General features: G+C 34.4%; 1 protein-coding gene across 1 annotated transcript in view; it reads right to left on the bottom strand.

Annotated features, from left to right (window-relative positions):
* Nucleotides 1–16,612, bottom strand: part of MALRD1 (MAM and LDL receptor class A domain containing 1) — a 477,766-nt gene that overhangs the window by 149,244 nt on the left and 311,910 nt on the right. Inside the window, 4 exon segments of the mRNA XM_039877626.1 lie at nt 667–828; nt 8,167–8,197; nt 8,199–8,234; nt 8,236–8,300. Coding sequence (XP_039733560.1) covers nt 667–828; nt 8,167–8,197; nt 8,199–8,234; nt 8,236–8,300 — 294 coding nt within the window.

Genomic DNA, 16,612 nt, shown 5'->3' with positions numbered 1-16,612 from the left:
CTGAGAAAAGTAATCTCTAAGAAAAGTTACTTTTTATCCCTAGGAAAAGTTGATTCCTAAGAAAAGTGCTGAGTAGGTAAGACTTCAGGGTCAAAGTAAATAAGAATTCGAGTCTACTTATACTCTGACTCTATTAACTATAAAACCATTAAAGATTGCATTGATCTCAAAACACAGGCAGGAAGCAAAACTCATCAAGACTTTGTAGAGAGATGCTCTTTCTTTCCTTTACCACCTACCTTTTACATCTCTGGCCCTGTACTTCAGAGGGAATGGAATAAAATTGATGCCAGCTATCGGCTGTTGTGGCATTGTGAGAACAGTTATCATTGTTAATTGTACACTTTTGCCAATTGCATGCATTAATCTGAATGACCCTTACTTGTCCCTGCCCCAGTTGGGGACTTTAAGGATACATTTAGATTAGAGGAAATAAAATGTGCAAGTCTCTTAAACCATGAGTCGTGGATTTTCCTGTTGTTGCAATGTCAGTTTTGGGTTGACTCAATAATTCAGGGGTTAAATAGAAGGGACTAAGTGTCTTTTCTTAAAGCCTAGTGAGCTCTGTCCCCACACAGACAAGGATGCGCTCCAACATTCACTCAAATAGTTAGAGCAGGTTTTTGGGAGTAGAGTACTTGGCCTGTGTATCCCTACTAGATTTACCTGGTGTGTGATCGAAGTCTGCACTCAATGCTTCAGCAGGAATTTCATTGTCAGTGGCCCAGCACAAGTCATCTTCAGAGTCTTGAGTAAGAATGCAGGCTGTGGTCCAGTTTCCTAAAGTTGTTTCAAAATTGCAGCTTCTTCTTGTGCTTGTATACTGGCCTAAGGAAACAAAAATATTAATGAGATGCTCTGTAAATGCATATTGCACTTAATATTACACTACATTTTTGATGATTTTAAATTAATACTTGTATATTCTAACTATTCATAAATAAATTTATAGAAGTGGAACATCTGTATTTATTGATAATATCAATAGTACACTGTAGTTTTTGTTTTTGTTTTTTTTTAATCACAGCATCTAGAAACAGTGCATGAATATTGCCATTTATCCATTAAGGAGTTATACTGATTGACTAATAATATAAATGATAGAGAAAACTGTTTAGACAAAAACAATGGACATAACATCACGATAATACAGATAATTCACGTCAAATAAATCAGCAGCTTCATTTGTCTGGATATTCAATTTAGTCCCTCTGCTTACTCTATGGCATTTGAACAACACAGACCATTAGAGAGGCCAAATCGTCTGCTAAAGAAAAGGTGCTTTTGGGAGAAATAGTAAACTGTATAGGAAACAAACTCTTGCAGCATATCATACCAATAAGCCATGTACTAATTTCAGAGTTAGTCACTAAATCATGAAATAAGTTCTCTTCTAAAAGTGTTGGTTGATAACTCATTAAAAATTTAGTTATTCACGATAAGAAAAATTACTAGATAATAACTGAGAATCTACTACCTAGTCAGCAGTGAAAAGTACCAACATAACACCCTAGTGTCTGCTTTCGTTTTTCTTTCTTTAATTTTTTTTTCACAGCAGTGATTATTTTTGAGCATTCACTGTAAAACCTGACTGTGTTGTATAGACAGAATGAATTATTGGGTGACTGAATCAGTATGAATCAACTGAGATTGTCATTGACGTTTCTTTTCTTTTTAAAAAGATAAGGTTTGTGTTTTTTTTTAACATTTCTACTCAAAGTGGATTCTCATTCATAACTTTTCTTAACATAAAACTAATATTAGCATATAGAAACTTCATTAGAAAAAAAAATTCGCTGTGGAAATGGATACCAAATATATAGCAAAGAAAGATTTAATATTTTTATTAAAAAATTTCTGAGTCCCTGAGAGTATTTTCATAAATTATCAGCATTTCACTTCTCACACATGATGGTATCTTATTCTGAAAACTAAAATCATTTTTAATTATGTAAATTTCTTTCATTCATTCCACGTGTCTTAAAATCCATTGATTTTTTTTGGTGTGTCTTTATGCGCTCTGTATATCCATGTGATAATACTTGTCACACCAGTATTATAGGATATAGATAGGTTTACATTACACAAACAATGTGGATAATAGTGAGAAATTCAGTTCTCCGGTGTGTTGTTAACCTAACTGCAAACAGCAGAATCTTCCAATGTACATAGCAGGACAGCCATTATATGTTCTTTAGAATGATGTCACATACAGGTTCTGCACTGTATATTCCTATGTAACTGACTCCCTGATACATAGGCCTTACAATACCTATTCTATATCCTTTTCAATTCTCTGTGATCACTCTTGTCCCTTCTGCTTCAACTTATTTACCATATGACTTTATCTTTATCTTTGACGCTAAGGATACCTATACAATCAGGATAAATTCTATTTTATCCTCTACCTCAAATTATGCCACTTTTCCTCTTTTTTACCCCCCTAGGGCTAATCTCAGTTATGATCTCAACTCCTTATCAACACTGCTATTAACATTGCGCAGCCTCATTTATTTCAAAGTCAGACAACTTCTTCATGTGCTTCAATCTCACATTCTCTACTAATTCCTTTCTTATAACTTGCAGGCACAGTCATGGTGACCCTCTCAATTTACAAAAATATATACTTATTTGCTTACATTTCTCACTCTCTACATCTTCACTCATCCTGTTCATGGCCTTTCACACTTTTATGCAGATGGCCTACAAATCTACAGCCAAGATGAAATACATGCTTGTTAAACATTCCAGTTGCAATATGCAATCACAACCACAAAACAAAGTAATAATTCACCTCTCTGAATGGGTTCTTCTCTTTGAGACTGATTAACTTCACAGCATGAATCTTCTCTCTCTTTTTAAAGAGTCAAACTTTGGAGCTATCTTTGATTCTATAGTCTTCATTTCCATATCCAATCTATCACCCATAACTGTAGATTCTCCCTTTGAGAACTTATTTACGTCCTTCTCTGCAGTTCCATAGCCCCTGTTCCAGTTCCATTGGTTCAAGCTCCTGGACCTCAATTTATCAACCTCACAATGTAGACTTCAATTTATCAACCTCACAAACCCAAATCACACTACTCACCTTTAAGACTACACTCGCATCAGATCCCTTGCTCAAAATATTCAAGTTTTCACATTGTTTGAAAATACTCTCCAAAATCTCTAGCCTTGAATACAGTAAACTTTTTAAATGTTAAGCATTTTTTAGGCTGAAATCTGTCACATCTTCAAAATTGCCTCTAAAGGAATTTTTCAGAAAATTATCTCTTGAATAAAAACTGAGTTTTTCAAATTTTATGTTTAAGATTACTTTTAAAAATGTTTTCTCTAGCAATTGGATACTCGTTTTTCCTCTCTCTTGTTCAGGACAGAATTGCAGTTTTATCCAGGAATTTACCTTCTTTCACTCAAATATGTGTTTCAAGGGTGAAAGAGTCCCCTGCTCAGCTTCAGAGGTGACTTGTGGTTTATCTAAGCAATTGTGATGCGATATTCACTCTCCCCTGTCTTAACTAGTTTAGCCATAGACTTGGGATGCAGTTATAGACAATGAGACTTCCTGAGAAAAAGGAACCTAGGAAAAATTTTCCTTTTTTCTTAAAAATAAATCAAAAGGAAATAATCTATTTGTCCTTTTTCAGGATATCATTGCAAAGATGCGATGCTCACGACTGAAAGATTATATGGGGAGGAGCTGACTTTATAAGAAAGTCTGTTATCTGAAGATGGCAGAGCGTAGAGAAGGAAGGAGTCCATACAGTTATATACTTTTGATGATAAAAGTTACTAAATTAACCAACTCTAGAGCTCCTTTGCTTTTTGACTTGCATTATTTGAGATAATACATTTTTCTTATTATCCATGTCAGTTAAAATGCATTTGATTCCAAGAAACTGAAAATCCTATTAATAGTAGCTGAAACAGACAGGAATTAATTTATCTCAATTAACAATGTCAAGAAGTTGTCAGTTTAGGGTTGGCATTGTGGTTCAACTGTGCAGATGCGAAGTACACCTTTTCATCCTTCCTTTCTGTCATCTTGTCATCCTTATGCTCATTCATGGTTGCAGGATGACTGCTATACTTCCCAGTATCACAAATATTCAAGGCATTGAAAGAATGGGAAAAGAGCCATTCTGGTGCCTTTTCTTTCTAAAATAGACACCTTCCCCAAATTTCCATGCATAGCTCATTGGCTTCTGGTGGCTACAAGCAAGTTGGGAGTTGATGGGATTTGTAGGTGGTCATAATGCTGCCCCAAACAAAATTGGAATAGAAAGGCAACAAGCAGGAACTACCATGCTTCTAGGTTGGTCAAGGTTGGAACTTCTGCTACAAGTATCTTAATGTATCTTCTCTTCTTTATTCCATCTAGCAAATCATACTAGTCCTAGACTGTCCAACTTATGTACTGCCTCTCCCCTTCCAGACCATGTCAGTTCTCAGGGCATGTGTGTGGTTTAGGGCGTTCTCTCAGTGGTATAATATTTAGCCATATGATTGCATGGTCAGTGTAAACACTGGCCAACTAACATATATTTTAAGAAATGGCTCCATCATTAATTGTTTTTAATTCTTCACATTCACTTATCTACCTTATTTTACCATACCATAATACATAATACAGGAATTAAATAGTTTCCCCTTATTATGAAATAGCTTCTTGGAGTGCAGCATAGAGAAGGATTTTGAAGAATTTCAGTACAGTTAAAAACAGTGACATGAGTGAACAGGATGTTTGTTTCTGTAAAGAGGCAGGAGAGAAAGCACCCCCACACACTGTATATTCACAGCTTAGAACACAAGGTGCACTTAATACATAGTTTAGGTAATCATTTCCTTCCATGAAAAAAGAGAGCATATTTTCTGAATTAAATGTTTCTTTTAAAAAGGTTTCATCTCATTTACTATATACTATACATTTTGCAACAAGAAAATTTTATCTTTGTTCATAACCAACAGTAAAAATTTAATCATAAGGAATAACAGCATTTATTTTCCAGTAAGTATAAAGGGAGTGTAAATAAGACATCCACTATGAATGATGAATTTCAAAAGAATATAAAAATAATATGGAAGAAGCTAACATTATTCATCATAGCGGACTGAACAAATATATTCTTTACATTATTGCTCTTAATTCTGAAGGTACTCAATAGGACAAATGGTATTGCATCTACTAGACAGATGAAGAAAGTGAGTCTCTGAGAATTTAAATAATAGCCCAACAAGTGAGGGTCAAAGTCAAAATGAAGACTTTAGTTTAATTAACTGAAAAGGTCAATTCTTTCCTTATATTTCTCCAAAGGTCATTTTGAAAATGTAATTTATTCCATTATCCACAATAGATTACCTGACTTCAGGAATCCAGTCCTGATGACTTACACTGGAGAATATGTCTAAAACACTGTCAATATAAAATATTAATGAAGTCAATTTGCATAAATAATAGATGAGCTGTATATCTCTATGTGCTGTGTGGTGTTCCTTTTGGATGTGAACAAAGCCCATCAAGTAGTTTTTTAAAAAGTGACTATTTGTCAACATATTCCTTTTATTTTAATAAATTCAATTACTTCTTGTAGTTGTCTATCAAAGTTGTAGGTAATATTAACAGATAGAAGGATGTAACTGACTTCAGTTTCTGAAAATCAAAACTGGCTGTGTGTGTTTTCACATCAATACTTCAAGTAGTTGTGAAAAAAAAAATCATATAAGGAAATCCGAGAGAAAAAATGAGAGAAGCAAAAAGAACATCAGTAGCATTCACATTCAAAAAACCAAAATACCCATAAGTCTTCCTAATGTTTTATGTCTATTTCTGTATTGCATATACATACACACACGCACACACACATTCTTCATATGTACGCCCAAATAAGCTGTGATAACCTTATTCTTGATGGAACTTGTTACACTTTAAAATTAAAAGGAAACTTTTCATTTTTTTACCAATTTTTTTAAAAAGCGAAATCATATCTTAATACATTTTTATCCATAATCTTTTTTCCACAGTAGAAAGTGAATTTTTGAAGCCTAAGACAATGTCTCATCCATTATTAAATACCTAATGTTTAGAAAGTTGTTCTTAGGCCATACTAGGAACAGGAATATAAGTTCGTCTTTACACAAGAGGAAGACAATTTTACTATCTATAATAACTTTTCTAGTGCCTGTGACCAATGTCCTTTCCCTGGTGGATAATGTATGTCAATGTGATCATATTCAAATTATTTTTCCTTTAGAATCTATCTGAATTTGGCCAAGTTTTTAATGTTCTGCTGGTGATTATTAAATGTTCTACTCATTATGTCTTGAGAGGAAAATGGCGATTTCACAAATGTCGTAGAGCACTGTCATATAACTCCTTTGAAATAAATTTCTTACTGTCAGTAACAAAAAAATACACTTTTTGGTGCACTTAAAAGAAGTTAGAAATAACTGTAGAAACCATAATTCAATGCATTATAAATTTCATTTGAGAATACATACATTATAAAGGGAATACATAATTTTTATAAAATTAAGACTATAACACTGTAGAATTTGTAGTATAGTTTTTAAAAGTGCCAATTATTTTTCACTTCCTTTTATGCTTTGATTTAAAATTAATATATGGGATGAATATTGAGAACATTATGCTACGTGAAATAAGCCAGTCATAACAAGACAAATTCTGTATGATGCCACTTATATGAGGTACCTAGAGATGTCAAATGTATAGAAACAGAAAGTTGAATGGTGGTTGTCATGGACTGGGGGTGGTGGTGTTGGCTACGTGACAATGAGATGCCACTGAACTGTATAGTTAAAAGTGGTTAAAATGATAAATTTTATTTATAATGTTATTTATATTTTACCGCAATTAAAAAAATAATAAATGCTAAAAAGAGAAAATGAACACTTCAGAAGCATCATCACTATAAGATCCTGAGAAAGAAAAATGGTATCGTGCTAAAAATAAAAATTTCAACATGAGTCATGTGGACTTCTTCCCTGTGCGTGCGGGACGTTTTCCACTGAGGGCTGTAGTCTGCTCCCTGTCTCTCTTTGAATCCAGCCTAGACTCTGTTATTTGCGTGATTCTTAGGAAGAGACAGAGTGATGTTCTGAAACTTCTGAGGCTAAGTCATGACAATCTTGCTATTTTTCCCGATGCTCCTGGAATGCTTGCTTTTGGAGCATCCACTTGGTAAAAGGCAGTCTCATGCAGGATGTCTTATTATCCTGTGACAGCCATGTTATGGAACGCCCAAGTCATGTGGATCACCCTGGAAGATGAGAGTCCACGTTGAGCCTGATAGAGAAACTAAGGGTACCAATGTGCCAAACATGGAGGGAATGAAGCCATCTTGGAAGTAATCCTTCTGTTCCAGCCATATCTGTTTGAACCATGTGCATCAGAGACAAACTGCCTAGCTAACTTCTTCCTGAATTAGTGGCCCACAGAACTGCAAGCAAAATGAAACTTGTTTAGGCCACTAACTTTTGGGAATAGTTTGTTATGAGGCAAACACTAACTGCACCAGGTAGCTTGTATGGTATCAAGATTCCTTATGAATGGTCACCAGTAAGATATATGAAATATATATTTTGAATTAGATCCATGCTCATATTTTCAAATTATATACTTGGTTTTACAGAAGACTTAAAAAATCACTTGAATTAAAGCTTGAGTGAAAAATTAATGTGGCTCATCTAGTCCTCTTTTCCCAGTGCAATGTAATTGATAAAATTATTCATTAAACTAGTATTTTTTCAAAGTGCTAATTTTTAGCTTCATCTATAAAATCAACTTTTTTTTTAAAGAAGGAATAGAAACAGTAATGAAAACCAATAAAGAAGTGCAGACTGCTAGTTCAGTGTCTGACAATTTTAATTTTGACTCCACATAGTTCTATACAATGGCATGATGGGAGATTCCTGTAACATGCTTTGCTATAGATGGGTTGTAGTTTTTAGTATGGGGGCAAAAAAAATGAGAGGCTGCCATCTGGATATTTGCATAGAGAAGCTGGAAAAATGTTTTGGCTATTCCAAATCTACTCTAATGCATGAAAAGAACATTGCTTTTCAGTAGTCAATGCCAATATGTCTCTCTACTAATAACGTGAAGACCTGTGCTGAATTGGCGGCACTAGAACAGACCAATGTACCTACCACACTGGGCTTCATCGGACCTATCTGAGCAGACGAAGTTTATGGTCACAGACAAGGTGGGATGCAGTAAATACACTTCTTGTTGTGGCACAAAAAGTCAGTGGTTTCTGGGCAAATCTCCGAAGTCTCTCCCACTGGGGAAGAAATAAAATAACAAATAAATCGTTATTTTGTAATATTTTCAGTAATTTGAATATTCTTTTAAGTCATTTTATAGATTCCACGCTATCAAATAAGTTAGTGATTTTAATAGTTGTCCAAGGTAGATGTCCAGACAACGCCCCCTCCTTTGGTCCCACCCCCATTGTTCAGCAAGTTATTCAGACTGTACTTCCAAAATATCTTTCAACCGGTCAAGGGCTGACCGGTGTCTATTACATAAATTCAAACTTCTAATCAATGCATTAAATAGCTTTTGTTTTTGGTACCAGCATAGTGTTCCATTCGCATCTTCTGCAACTCTTTCCATAAGCACCTGCGGTTAAACTATATCCTGCGACTGAGGGTTTCACACATAACGAAGAGCCACTTGCTCTTCGTTTTCCCATGTGTTCACATACGCTGCTTCCTTCATCTGCACTGACCATTCTCTCCTGTGCTCCTGGTGGTCTGCTCAACTTCTCTCTCTATCCTAGTCTGGCCTCTCTGTCATCCAAGCCCCAGGTTGGACACTCCCTGTGTCACGTGACTAAAGATCCTTTTTATTCCTACATTAAATGTTTAGCCACTTGTATAAGAGCTGTTTACATGTTTGTCTGTTACTCCAGACTCCAAGCTCATTAGCAACGAGAGTTTTTGCTGTAGTCTCTTGAGCTTACATGGCACCTACTATGTAGTGTGTGTTTAAAAATGAAGACATAATGGTTTTATCTAAAGGAAGTTTAGAAAAGTGAACCTAGATAGAATGTTCAAAGCAATACACATATTTGCAAATTACTTGAACTGATATAAAGTCTAATGATAACATTTTGTAGCTTCGAATGATACACCTTAAAGGTCTAAAATTATTTTTAGCCAGTTCAACAAATTAAATAAAGCCCAGCAATTCCTTTGATACATAGACTGTAAATTCAGGCTGGTGTGCCTGAGGTGGGAGTAAGTTAGGCAAGGTTAGGCAGTATTTCCATAAAGAAAAAATGTAAAACTCTATAAAGATTTGATAAAAGTGCATTTCCATAGCCTTCAAATCATCGCCACAACACGATAGCTAAAACTTGAATAATTTCCAGAAATAATTTACCAGTATGATGCAGTCCAAATACGGAGGTTGGAGAAAGAGCACCTAAGACAACAACAGGATTTTCAACTCTGGGCATCAGTAAGACAAAGAATTAAAGGGCATGTTCATCGAGTGGTTCAGAATCTTTGCCATATTATTTTAATTAACACTAGTGAGAATTCACAGTTACCCAGAGCAATATGTAGACACTATTTACTATGCAAGTCAAAGCACTGAAATTATTTTATTTTTCCATGCTATCGGCTGTGGAGCCATGTAATTACTCCACAGAGGAAATGTCTTAACGCATAATTTAAATAATTGGTTCTTAGTTTTTAAAAAAAATATGACTAAAATAGACTACATCACTAAATGAGCCTTATTTCCTTAAAAGTATAGAAGAGCAAAGATAGGGAGAGAAATCGAGTCAGTGCTCTGAATTTCAGTAAACCAAGTGATTACTAGAAGTTCTATGGTATGCGAGTCGTACCAAGAAAAAATTTTATAAAACCTAACATTCTATGAAAAGTAGATTTTTAAGACAAGAATATAGTCAGTCAGACTGTTGTTAGCAGAAATATTATGGTAAATAGAAAAAATTATTTTATTTTATTGAGAATATCTTGTACGTGGTTAGCCAGTTTCAATTTCTTCATTCAGTCAAAATGATAAACTCTACAGATTTGATAGTTGGAAAATATAAGAAATGAAAGATAACCTCACATATTCTACAGTTGACCATGCTAAGAATGGAAATAACATTGGTGCTCATAATAGAGAGTTGAAGGTAATCTGGCTGACAGAATTGGCATATGAAACAGATTAAATATTTATTTAGGCCCCCCAAAAAGTTTGAGACCTAAAGACATAAAATTAAGTATGATAAATTGAAAAATCCTAGAAATAATTTTAAAAAAAAGATCTGAAAAATATATATATACGAATGACTAATTCACTATGCATTTAAATGAACTGTCACCAACTTGAAAGTGACATCAACTGAAAACTGGCTTTATTCTGCTTTGAAACAGAGTTTACAGTAAAGATGTCCTTGATCCTTTAAATTTCTATTTGTATTTAAATAGTTTTCTCCACAGGGTTTATTACCAGATACAATCATTCTAGTGCTATATCTGTGAACAAACATTTGTTTTATCATGTTCTTCAAGTGATGATATACAGCAGGCTCTGAGATTTCAGAAAGTAAATTTCCCAGGGCACATGTTTTGTAAGCCCCTTCATATCTCATATAGAATACACTGACCACATGAAGGACAGAAAAGGCAAAATGGGCATTCTCCCAGCCTTTGGAGACCATGTTATTTAGTTGATAAAGTCATGTCTTAGACTCTTCTTCACTGTGAGTTTCTCAGATTTTCCTTTTTTTTTTTTTTTATGACTTTTACAATTTGGAGGGTACTGGTCAAGTATTTTGTAGGATGACTTTCTGTTGGAATTTGTCTGATTTTCCCACTCCTAATTAGCCAGAATCATGGGTTTTGGCAGGGAAGACTTCAGAAGTAAAGTGTTATTTTCATCACGTTGTGACAAGGGTTTATACTATTAACATGACTTGTCGTTGTTCATGTTGACTTTGTTTACCTGGCTGATGTAGTGCTTGTCATGTTTCTCCACCGTAAAGTCACTTTTTTCCCACCCCTACCCATACTATGTGCTTTGGAAGGAAGTCACTATGTGTGGATCACAGCTGTTGGGTAGTGATCTATGCTCCCCTCCTTGAGGGCAGAGAATCTACATAAATTGTTTAAAATTCTTATGCATGGGAGATTTGTCTCTTCTCTCCCATTTACTTATTTACTCAGTAATTTATTTCTATCAATATGGACTACAGGATATTTATAATTTGAGTCAAAATGTAATGCTACTCTATTTTTTTACTCAAATTGTTTCAGCTTTTGCCAAGGGGAGCTCTTTCAGTTGGTTCCTGTGTCCCTTTGACCTGTACCCCATCAATGCAGGCTGTTTTAGGGGGAACACTATCATATTTTCTAGTAAGTTGCTCAGGCTCATTTCATATCTCTTATATTTCCTGATCCAGTCTTAGAATCAGTCATCAGCCATTTCTCAGAGGAGCCCTGGTTCCTTTTATTGGAAAATGCTATCAGAAACCAAGATCTGGGGACTAGGTTGCTCCTTGCTACTGGGGTGTCATTGTTCTGTGCTATTATAACTTGAATTTTTCAATTATGGAAAAAGATCAATATTATCTCTTCAAATAGTATCTTTCCTTAAGCCTCTGTTCTCTACTTCTGGAACTTCTATTAGATAAGTATTGAATTTAATCATTCTATCCTTGATGTCTGTTAATCTTTACTCCACAGTTTTTTCTCTTTACCATACTGTTTCATTCTGAGTAAACTCACATTTATTTGATGACTTATTCTTCAACTGTGTTTCTAATCTGTTTGTTTAACTTTTCCATTGATATTTATTCTCATTTCTAGAAGTTAATTTTAGTTATTTTTATTTAGTATCTTACCTAGTCTTCTTTCATGCTTTCCATTTTCTATATTATGATCTTATGATCCTACTAGCATATAGTACCAACAGCATAAATTTATACTGGCTTCTACATTGTCCTCAAAGTTTCAATAGTTCTTGAAATTTTAACATTAATTTGTTGTTTTGGAGTTCTTCTCACATCACATACTAGCCTATATGTGGTATGGCACAAGGAGTAGGTTTAATTCAAAGGATCTTTTTCTCATATAGGATTAAAAAATCAGTCCCCAAATCCTTTAGACCACTGGGAAATTAGATTCCACCTGTAATCTAAATTTTGATTCTCCTTTTTTGGTTCTGGGAGTGGTAGAAAGCATATCCTGTGATACGATTTTGTTAATTCTTCTGTAGTCTAATTTTCAATATAAATTTAATATCTAAAAACTGTCATTACCTTACGAAGTCTAAAAATAACCCTAAGAAAGCCCCATGAAAATAATTTTCTCCAAATAAAACTACTTATTTAATATAAACTTGAGGCTACTTGCATTTTGTCTAATAGTAGACCTGTGCTTAAAAATAAACTCTATTTTATGTTCATATAAAAGTAAATATATATAAGCATCTGAATGCATTTGCTGAAACAGAAACATTAAGATGTATTTGTAGTAGCTATAAGAGAAAACTTTTCTGTAACTGGTTTCTTTTTACTTGTTAATATATGAATTTCCCTTGTCATTTGTCTGTTTTAATTTGTTGATAAATTATCTTTAGATAGTTTTTATTATAAGTATGTCTCAAAAGTTTTATCATTCCAAGTAAAAGTTTTACTCTAGTTAAAGCTGGTAATATTGGACAGTACATGCTGAATACTAATAGGTGGTCCAAAAATGTGGACCAAGGTAATGATTTCAACCCCATTCTAATAAAATCTGTAAGCTGAGGAAAGCCATTTACTATTGATCCCTAAATGAAAACAATGATAATCACTCTCATACAAAATACTATATGTTTGTTCATATCTAGTGATGTCATCTATTTAAAATATTCATTTATTCATCCTGAAAATATACTGAGTATATACTCCGTAATATACTGAGGATTTGTCAGACACCATGATGGATGCTGTGATAGTTCTTATCCTGAAAGGATTTATAATCTGGTGAGAAAAGTATATTACTAAGACAGGATGTTTAGTGCTATAATTGAAGATATTTATGGCTTGCTGTCAGAGGACACAAAAAAGTAGTCCTAGCTTGTACTAGCATGTTAAAAAATATTTAATACATTTATTCAGTTGATGGCCTTCCAAGTGCCAATCATCTCAGTTAGTTAGTTATTCAGCCAATTAGTAAGATAAGCCAGACCATTCAACTGAGAGGACACAGTTCCTATATGAATCTCCTTTATAAAACTCCATTCTTCTCAGTTCTTTACCAAGTAAGTTTGGCAACATATTGCAAAAATGGAAGATTCAGATTTATTTAAAGGAATAGCAACATTTTGGATAATAAAAGGGAAATAGGCTTAAGAATAAATATTTTGGAAAAGATATGCACCCCAAATCTTCCCTTGGGTGAACTGTTTATTTCACTTGAGTGCTCTCTTGTTCTGGAAAGATCAGGGGCAAGTTTGCAAATAAAAGGAAATCTCAACATTTTGATGACTTAATATCACATGGGTGATATTTTCAAATGTTCCAAAAAGTAACAATAATACCTTTCATATTTTCTATTCAGCGCAAATATTTAATTCTATCTTATGTTAGAAAAATTGCTAGGCTTTAAGAAGGTCAGTGCACATATCAGACAACTGTTAGCAACACATCTGAAACTGTAACCTCAGCGACTTCAGTGACAGCAAAGTTCAGTTTGTGTCAAATTATCAGAAGTGTTATTGGAGTTACTGGACCATGTCTTAGTGCACAGAGAGAGTTTCGGGAAATGTAAAAAATGCAATTCTACTTGTGCCTGCTAAATGGAAAATATCCTAAAGATCAGCTTTCCATGTTTTTAAACAAAAAGGTGACTTTATTTTTGTTTGAAAAAACTATATATGCCAAGCTCTCTTTTCAGACATGAAACAGATTTTTATCTAATTTTTTAGATCTGGGTATATTTTAAATATCTACTTTTCTTTATGGATTCGCCATATAATTTAAGGACAATAGATTGCTGAATCCTAGGTTGTATATACATCAAATAATTGGTTTAAAGGTTTAGACAAAAAATATTTTTGAAAGGCCTAGAAAAGAGGAAGAGAAAATAATCAGAAAAAAAAATGGCAATGACAAAACTCAGAAACGATATACCTGACAAAGAGCACTAGGCTTTTATGAATGAAGAAATATTTTTAGCGGTGTGCTGTTTCAGAAGTCCCCATCACTCTTCACCTCTTTCCGATTTTTAAAATTCCTCTAAAAGAACCCTTGCTCAGTTATATGACAATTTCTTAACCGTCATTTTAAAAGAAATAACCCTTTCCATTCCGGACTTTACTGCTGCATCCGTCATGCCAAAAACGCCTTTCATTTTACAACCCTAATACCTTTAGCTCCTTGGCATCACAGTCCTGTTATCCTGCCGTCTCTTAACCTTCCTTCTCTTCTCTTGGCTCTTGTTCCAGTCCAGGCCTTTAAGTGCCAGCGGAGTAATTGTGACTCTGATTCATTTTCCTTTGCTCTTCCATGGGCATCATATTTCCTGTTATGATTTTATTGACCAACCTGGCTGCTAAAGACCCAATAGCTATATCCCAAACTGTAAATTTTCCTGAGTTTAGACACTTATGATACATTTTCTATTGGATTTCTCTACAACATATCAGACCCACTAAATGTAACCAAAAATACTCGCACTTTTTTTTTTCTTTTTACCTTCTACTTTATCTTTCCTTACTTCTTGCTTCATAATAAACCTCACAGTACCCATCTACGTGTGGTCCACAGATGGACATCTTTTATTTTTTTTTTTCTTTACCATTTTTATCTTTACTCATGTTTGTTTTTATGCCCTCGTCCTTCCTCAGCCATGTAGTGGAGATAGCTGGCTACTTATAATATATGCTCAAATTTCTATAATGTAGAGTTGCTGCTGAGTCAGCCAGACACTATTTCTCAGATACATTTGCAACCAGGTGGAGCCATCAGGGTGTGTTCTAACACATGGTCTGTGAGTGGAAGTGATACATATCACTCTCTTTACCTCACGCTCTTTACCTCTCCTGGTGGGATAGAAAAGCAACGATCACGAGGTAGACCTTGAAGGCCATGATTAAAGATCTGCCTACGCCCTGAATAAAAGCATGAGGTAAAGCTTCCCCACCACTCTGTTCTCCTGCCAACTCCAGCATAGTAGTAGGTAAGGAATGAACCGCCTGAATTGTGATGCATTTGGATAACAGTAGCCTAGCCTGACACGACCAGAATACAATGATGATGGTATGGTGGTGATGACTCTAACTCTCACAGAGCATTTACTACATGTCTCATTATGTTTAAGCACATTACATATATTAACTCATTTAATTCTCAAGGTAGCTCCAAGAAGCAGGTACTATAATTCTTCTTACATCAATTACCAAAGTTTCCAAGACAACTCACAACAAAGCCAGAATTCATGTTTTGAACCTCCAACCTCTTCTCCTGCTCAAATATCCAATCCTATAAGCCACAAGTTATTTAAGTGTTGTTTCTTCCAAGATGGATTTATCCATCCAGTTCTCTTGGTACCTTGGATAATCTCAAGTATAGAGCATGGTATTGAAATACAGTACCATGATACAGTTTCTGTTGGATTTATCTACTATACAACTGACGAACTAAACATCTCCTTCTGGAAATATATAGAAGAATCCTTCAGGGAAGAAACTATATTATATTCATTGCTAGATCCCTAAAACATAGCACCAAGCCCAGACTCCTTTCAGGTAATTAAGTAATTTTTGCTAAATTGTGTTGAAATTTCATAAAGCTTACTGGACTTTACCACTGCAACCAGAACACTTGGCTATTTAAACTTAAAATAAATTTAAAACATGCTATGAGTACTAAGCACTAAGAATTACATTTAAAAAAATTTGAAACACATTAGGCAAAATGATTCCTATGAAACTTTGCAGTGAGAAATAGTTATAAGAAAACTGTCAACTACTGAAAATTATTCAGAGGACAAATGGACTGTGTGGTAATTATTGTCACTGCCTAAGGTAATTTCTGAGATGTAATATATTTTGTGAGTTTGATAGTCTATATAAACATGGTTAGTGATGTAATTTATTGTTTGCTACAAAGACAGGGAGGCTCACAGTGTGTGGTGACATGAGGCAGAAAGCAAAGGCAATCTAAAGAGAAGTGGGCCAAGGCAGCAGAGAGGACTGAGATAATAAATGTTCTTTTTGAGAAGAAGACAGATTTGGTATGAGACATAAACTTGTAAAGAAAGAAAAAAATCACTCAAGAAAATTGTAACCATCATTAACAAGTGGTTCTTCATTAAAAATATTTGTCTACATGCTAGATTCTAGCTCTAACTTGAAGAATACACATGAGGAATGGAAGATGTCATGTGTTTAGATGTAACTAAAATTTTATAACTGCTATATTAAGATGAGAATACACACTTTGCCTCCACTCCACTCCAAGGTTTGTCTCTACTTCACTGGGATGAGATGTAAGATGAAAGTTGCATATTAAAGCACCAATATCACATATATCTAAAAGTGAATGGCAAAGGAGGCGGATTTAATTGCTTAGAATACTCTTTC

This window comes from Pteropus medius, unplaced genomic scaffold (genome assembly GCF_902729225.1).
Source record: "Pteropus medius unplaced genomic scaffold, Ma_sr-lr_union100, whole genome shotgun sequence".
Classification (NCBI taxonomy): domain Eukaryota; kingdom Metazoa; phylum Chordata; class Mammalia; order Chiroptera; family Pteropodidae; genus Pteropus; species Pteropus medius.
The sequence above is the reverse complement of the archived record's forward strand: the minus strand, read 5'-3'. Positions and strand labels throughout refer to the sequence as shown.